Below are 6850 nucleotides of genomic sequence, written 5' to 3' on the forward strand. Positions count from 1 at the left end.
ACAAGCCAGGTTTTGGTTGTCTCATGCTAATTAGAGCTATTGTTATTCTTACCCCACTGGGAATACAAAATTAAATAAGAAAAGAAAAACAAACTGAATTCTGGCAGTTGTAGTCAAGTGACGCCATCGTGAAAGTTGCCTATAAAACCGTCAAAACTACAGGTGCCGGAAAGACCAAACACACATTCGCGAGCCGAGAATACATGTGTTCCTTTGTTGGCTGATGAATTCATACTACAGGATTGTGAGCAAGCTTGAAGTTTGTGGGAAAAAAGAAATAACGAAAAGTGGTAGAAAATTTTCTAACTGGGTGTAAAACACTTTTCGCTGCAGACATTAATATTATGGTAGCCAATGTGCGCTCACGTTGCCATTAGCGACGATTATATATACGGACAATAAGCGATCAACGTAGTTCTTCTCCTCGAAATTCTCTATATAAGTAAAGCACCGACCAGTCATTATGTTCTTTTCTCGACGACATGATAAATTTCATATGTTTATTTTCAAGACATCTAAACTATGGCTAATAAAGTATATCGTCTTGTATTTCTGCATGATAGTTCATTACACCGCCCGTTTGAAGGTCGAAAGGGGTTGTATACATTAATCAGTCTATACATTGATATCGATTGTCCTCTCCTAAATAGTTTGCGTTGAAAATTTAAAGATTGTAGAAAGAAACGTAAAGAGATCAAGCAACATTTTTATTACATACAGCAGCTTTTAACCTTCCGGAAGTTTCCTAAGAAATCGCGCAATGAAATCTGGACCCTTTCCTAAGAATAATGTTTGCAGTCTTTAAGCTTTAAATGCGTACAAATTAAGAGACAAGGCAACTTTCACTTCCCACCTTTTTAGCTTCTAGAAGTTCTTACCCTAAGAAACCGTCCATTTCATTCAAATGACAAGATATCTAAAAATAAACACGTTAAATTTTACAGTGAGAAACTTTCCATGTATTTGGTTCTAGGCCCCAGCAAGAGTCTATAACCCAGCAATAAGATTTACCCAAAAATTGGCCTGGTCCCCGTCACCGTCAGAAGAAGTGTTTATTTTTAAACTTGAGTTCTGCGGGAAAAATAAACAATAGACCAAATAGGTTAACTCAATGCGGTACCCAGTTCAAACCCTTTGGGAATAAAACGTTTTGTTCCAGGTATTTCCATACCATTTAATGACAATGCTACATCATAACGCCAATACAATACACAAAGAATCTTAACCCCGGGAAATTTGAATTGGGTGCATCACTGAGTTAGTCGATTTGGTCTATTATTTATTTTTCCACAAAACCTGGTTTAAACTGGTCAGTCTGACGCTGACTGACACAAACCTGATATACAAGATTCTTACTCTTGGGTAATGGAATCTTGGCCCTAGCAATTTTCACATACTACACATACTTTCTGCGTATATCAATATGAAAACTTTCGTAATTTCTAGACATTCCCACTTTCCTGGGTTGTTTTTTTTTAAAATTAGCTTACAGACATTTGCCTCCCAAAACGACTGATTTGATTATTTAGCTCTGGCCAACTTTACAGAAACACAGAAAATACACTTGATGGAAAGCGAAAGACTGCGTATACTTGTCACTAAAATGAACACCCGAGAAACATATTGAAGTCATTTTGAAGTCACGGTTTAAGGGCCAAAATAACATGATGGCTAGATCCTCAGTTATGGATGCAAACCATTTTGCCAAGTCCCTGATTTTTGTAGAGTGATCAACTAATCCTGGTACGAATGCTTACAAAACAAGGCACAAATTTAAGGACTTTGACAGTATCTTAATAGCCCTGAGATCTCATGGTACATGTAAAATACTTTTTAATTTTCAAACGTGTTTTAACAATAGTTTACATATCTTTAGTCTGCCTTGATAACTTTAATCTGATTCTGCTAAGGCCTAGGTATGAACGACTGAATTTTTTTCAGTGAGTCATATGATAGAAGAAAGAAAAATGACATATCGACGTATCAGAGTCCAAATAGTTTGCTCACGTTTTGGACATCGTTTCTGAAAAAAAGAACCACAAAAAAAGAAACAAATAGTGGCTTAAATGGAATTAAGGAATTTCGTTCTGATTGGTAGGTAAATGATATAACAATTATTACCTTAATCCATGAAACTGTTTGCACTCAGTTAATTGCAACAATTCCTATTCAGTGTCACGTTGATGTGTAGACTGTGAGACCTCAATAGCTAACTTCACTTTACATATGCAACTGGCAATCAGCGATTTCACCGTCAGTCCGTAACATGGCTCAAACAGCTAGCTATCTCCAGGAAGGCCCGGTGAATGCAGACAATATTTATTTCAGGTATTGGCCAAAGCAGTTCGAATAACAACAACTACATTGGCAACCAATTTTGAAGCCATTTCTCTCTGAAAAACGTACCTGTCTTTTTTCGATGACTTGCTGATTCAAAACAGTTTCAAAGTACAGCCATTCAATAATTAAAGTTACGTTTAAATAGCACTTACCATTCTTTCCGTGTTCGTGTTCCCGAAATTCAAAGGTGACATCATCGCCAATTAGCACAAATGGCGCCCAGTGTTTTATGGCGGAATATTTCTTTGTCTCCCGAAGAGATTTCATAGCTTGGTGAAGAGCTATACTTGCACTTTTTCTATCTTCCAAGTGTTGGTAGAGGCTTTGCATGAACATCAAGGTCGCCTCATCATCAATTGCCCAGAGTGACACCAGAACAGACCGGGCACCAGCACACAGGAAAGCCCTGGCTATTCCCACAACACCCTCAGATTTTAACTCTCCCTGGCCACTGTGACAGCAACTCAGCACAACCAGTCTTGCCTGAAGACGAACTGCATAAACATCGCTCATTGTTAGCATGTAATCTTCCTTTTCGGGGATCTGGGATGAGCGTTTGGGATTTGGGGCCAAAGCAATTTCTCCAAATTCGTCATCTCCATGAGCAGCAATGTGGATTAACGCAACTGACGTCATTCTTTTCAACACCTCAGCTTTCGTTGCATTTTTACCAATGAGAGGCAAAGTCTGCAGACGTCTTCCAATCATCTCCACCTCTTTTTTCGCGAAAGGTAGCTGTGCATACATGGGTTTACCAGTGCCGTAAGTGACTTCCTCCAAGCACGGATCGCCCACAAGCAGCGCTTCATTTTTACTTTGGAAGTCATCAGGTGCACTAGCAATCACTTTTAAAGCAGTCAGCGAGGGAATTGCACGGATCCTGACAGAGTCACTCAATGCAGAAAAAGGAGCCAGGCAAAAGGGTCCATCAGGAACAAAGACTAAGTCATCACCTTGCAGTAAGTCTGCGATAGGACTGATTAAGACATCACACAAAGGCTGCAAAGAGTTCACAGAGAAGCTCAAGGACTCAACGGTGTCCTCAATAGCTTCCCAACTGCATGAGAAGTTGCTGCGTTGTTTGTCAAGCGAACGATTCTCGCATTGTACAACAGTCCCTGCACTGATCTCTTTGAAAGTACTTTTCATCAGTAAGTCAGCACCTCCGTTTTCGATTTCCTTTTGTCTAAAACTTATCCCGCTATCTTCTCTTAGCAACCAGAAGCTGATGGTGTTCCCTTTAAGTGCTGTGAAAACAGTCTGTGAAGGTAGATCTTTCATTACAAAGGAGATAGTTTTTTTCATTGTATCTGCCAAAGGTTTCTCATCAATGCCGTATTGCATCTTCAAAATGTCTGCCAAAGCCTGTGCTCGTCCTTGCTCAGCAGCACACAAAGCCTCATCAACATCTCCATTCTTCAAAAGTGCTGTCCACAGAGCGGTGTATGCAAACTGTTTTGTGTCACGAAAGCTTATTTTCAATGGATATTCTGACTCAAGAAGGCGTCTTGTTTCATCATAATAATTTATGCTTCGCCGATAGTAATTAAGAGCTTTGCTCAAGGAGTCTAAAACTTCATGAACACAACCGAGCTGATAACACGCCATTCCCTGCACTATTGGGTCTTCCGTTTCCTTGGAAATGCTAATGCTATGTTCGTTAAAGAGAAGCGCATTTTGAAGCTCACCCGTATGGTAATAGTCATTGGCAAGACTGACATAGGCTTTTCCTTCCCTGGACTTGTCCCCTACTTCTTTTGCAATACTAAGATATTGCTTGTGGTACTCTATAGCTTGATTAAAATTGCCCAGACTGTGATAAGTGTTGCCGAGATTGCCATAGGCTATTCCTTCCCCGGCCCTGTCCACTACTTCTTTTGCAATACTAAGATGTTGATTGTGGTACTCCGTGGCTTGCTTAAAATTGCCCAGACTGCAATAAGCACAGCCAAGATTGCCATAGGCTGTTCCTTCTCCGGCCCTGTTCCCTATTTCTTTTGAAATAGTAAGATGTTGGTTTTGGTGGTCTATGCCCTGCTTAAAACTGCCCAGCCTGCAATAAGCATTGCCGAGATTGCAATAGGCTTTTCCTTCCCCGGCCCTGTCCATTACTTCTTTCGTAATAGTAAGATGTTGATTGTAGTACTCTATGGCTTGCTTAAAATTTCCCAGTCCACCATAAGCGTTGCCAAGATTGCCGTAGGCTCTTCCTTCCCCGGCCCTGTCTCCTACTTCTTTCGAAATATTAAGATCTTGATTATGGTACTCTACAGCTTGCTTAAAATTTCCCAGACTGCAATAATTGGTGCCGAGATTGCCATAAGCAATTCCTTCTCCGGCCCTGTTCCCTACTTCTTTTGCAATACTAAGATGTTGATTTTGGTACTCTATGGCTTGCTTAAAATTGCCCATACTGTAATAAGCGTTGCCGAGACTGCCATAGGCTTCTCCTTCTCCGCCCCTGTTCCCTACCTCTTTTGCAATACTAAGATGTTGACTGTGGTACTCTATGGCTTGCTTAAAATTGCCCATACTGCAATAAGCGTTTCCGAGACTGCCATAGGCTTTTCCTTCTCCGTCCCTATCCCCTACATCTTTCACAATAATAAGATGTTGGTTTTGGTACTCTATGGCTTGCTTAAAATTGCCCATACGGTAATATGCGTTGCCGAGATTGCCATAGGCTTTTCCTTCTCCGGCCCTGTCCCCTATTTCTTTCGAAATAGTAAGTTTTTGGTTGTGGTACTCTATGGCTTGCTTAAAATTTCCCATACTGCAATAAACATTGCCGAGATTGCAACAGGCTGCTCCTTCCCCGGCCCTGTCCCCTACTTCTTTCACGATACTAAGATGTTGATTTTGGTACTGTAGGGCTTTCTTAAAATCACCCAGTCTGTAATATGCGTTGCCAAGATTGCCATAGGCTCTTCCTTCCCCGGCCCTGTCCCCTATTTCTTTTGAAATAGTAAGTTTTTGATTCTGGTACTCTGTGGCTTGCTTAACATTGCCCATACTGGAATAATCATTGCCGAGATTGCAACAGGCTGCTCCTTCCCCGGCCCTGTCTCCTAATTCTTTCACAACACTAAGATGTTGACTGTGGTACTCTATGGCTTGCTTAAAATTGCCCAGTCTCTGATATGCACTGCCAAGGTTGCCATAGGCGCTTCCTTCTCCAGCCCTGTCCCCTACTTCTTTTGCAATACTAAGATCTTGATTGTGGTACTCTATGGCTTGCTTAAAGTTGCCCAGACTGTAATAAACAATGCCAAGATTTCCATAGACTCTTCCTTCTCCGGCCCTGTCCCCTATTTCTTTCGAAATAGTAAGTTTTTGATTATGGTACTCTATGGCTTGCTTAAAATTGCCCAGACTCCAATAAGCGTTGCCGAGATTGCCATAGGCTCTTCCTTCTCCGGCCCTGTCCCCTATTTCTTTTGAAATAGTAAGTTTTTGATTATGGTACTCTATGGCTTGCTTAAAATTGCCCATACTGAAATAATAATTGCCGAGATTGCCATAGGCTGTTCCTTCCCCGGCCCTGTCCCCTACTTCTTTTACAATACTAAGATGTTGAGTGTGGTACTCTATAGCTTGCCTAAAATTGCCCAGTCCGTCATATGCGTTGCCGAGATTGCAGTAGGCTCTTCCTTCTCCGGCCCTGTCCCCTACTTCTTTTGCAATAATAAGATGTTGAGTGTGGTACTCTATGGCTTGCTTAAAGTTGCCCAGATTGCAATAAGCGTTGCCGAGATTGCAATAGGCTCCTCCTTCTCCAGACCTGTCTGCTAGTTCTTTTACAATACTAAGATGGTGATTGTGGTACTCTATGGCTTCCTTAAAATTGCCCATACTATTATAAGCACAGCCAAGATTACCATAAACTTTTCCTGCTGTAGCCCTGTCCCCTACTTCTTTTGCAATGCTAAGATGTTGATTGTAGTATTTTATGGCTTGCTTGAAATTGCCCAGACTCTGATATGCATTGCCGAGATTGCAAAAGGCTCTTCCTTCTCCAGCCCTGTCTACTACTTCTTTTGCAATACTAAGATGTTGATTGTGGTACTCTATGGCTTGCTTAAAATTGCCCAGTCCATCATAGGCGTTGCCGAGATTGCAGTAGGCTCTTCCTTCTCCAGCCCTGTCCCCTACTTCTTTTGCTATATTAAGATCTTGATTGTGGTACTCTATGGCTTGCTTAAAATTGCCCATACTTTCATAAGCGCAGCCAAGATTGCCATAGGTTTTTCCTTCTCCAGATCGGAAACCTATTTCCTTAAAAATGGTTAATGCTTCTATGTAATTTTTTATGGCTTGTTTTAAGTCAGGTATGCCATGATAGTATCTTCCCAGATTGAAACAAGCCAAAGCCCTCCCTCGTCTGTTTCCCTCTTTTCTTGCAAGGCTAAGCTCTCGCATGTTCCGCTCCAAATCGCCCAACTTTCTGTCCACCATTCTTGATAATCAGAAGCAGGAAGGTTTTCTCAGAAATCTGGGGAGCACCTAGAAG

The 6850-nt window shown here is 41.3% G+C and overlaps 1 protein-coding gene across 3 annotated transcripts in view; it reads right to left on the reverse strand.

Annotated features, from left to right (window-relative positions):
* Positions 1-556: 556 nt before the first annotated feature.
* LOC138038675 (tetratricopeptide repeat protein 28-like) overlaps positions 557-6850 on the reverse strand; it is a 31778-nt gene continuing 25484 nt past the window's right edge. For all 3 annotated transcript variants that reach the window (XM_068884667.1, XM_068884666.1, XM_068884668.1), the window contains 2 exons: positions 2493-6843; positions 557-2023 (listed from right to left, as the gene is read on the reverse strand). In XM_068884667.1, the coding sequence (XP_068740768.1) occupies positions 2004-2023; positions 2493-6795 (4323 nt within the window). In that variant the 5' untranslated portion in view covers positions 6796-6843 and the 3' untranslated portion in view covers positions 557-2003. The remainder of the gene's footprint in view (positions 2024-2492; positions 6844-6850) is intronic.

Source organism: Montipora capricornis, chromosome 2, assembly GCF_036669925.1.
Source record: "Montipora capricornis isolate CH-2021 chromosome 2, ASM3666992v2, whole genome shotgun sequence".
NCBI classification, from domain to species: Eukaryota; Metazoa; Cnidaria; class Anthozoa; order Scleractinia; family Acroporidae; genus Montipora; species Montipora capricornis.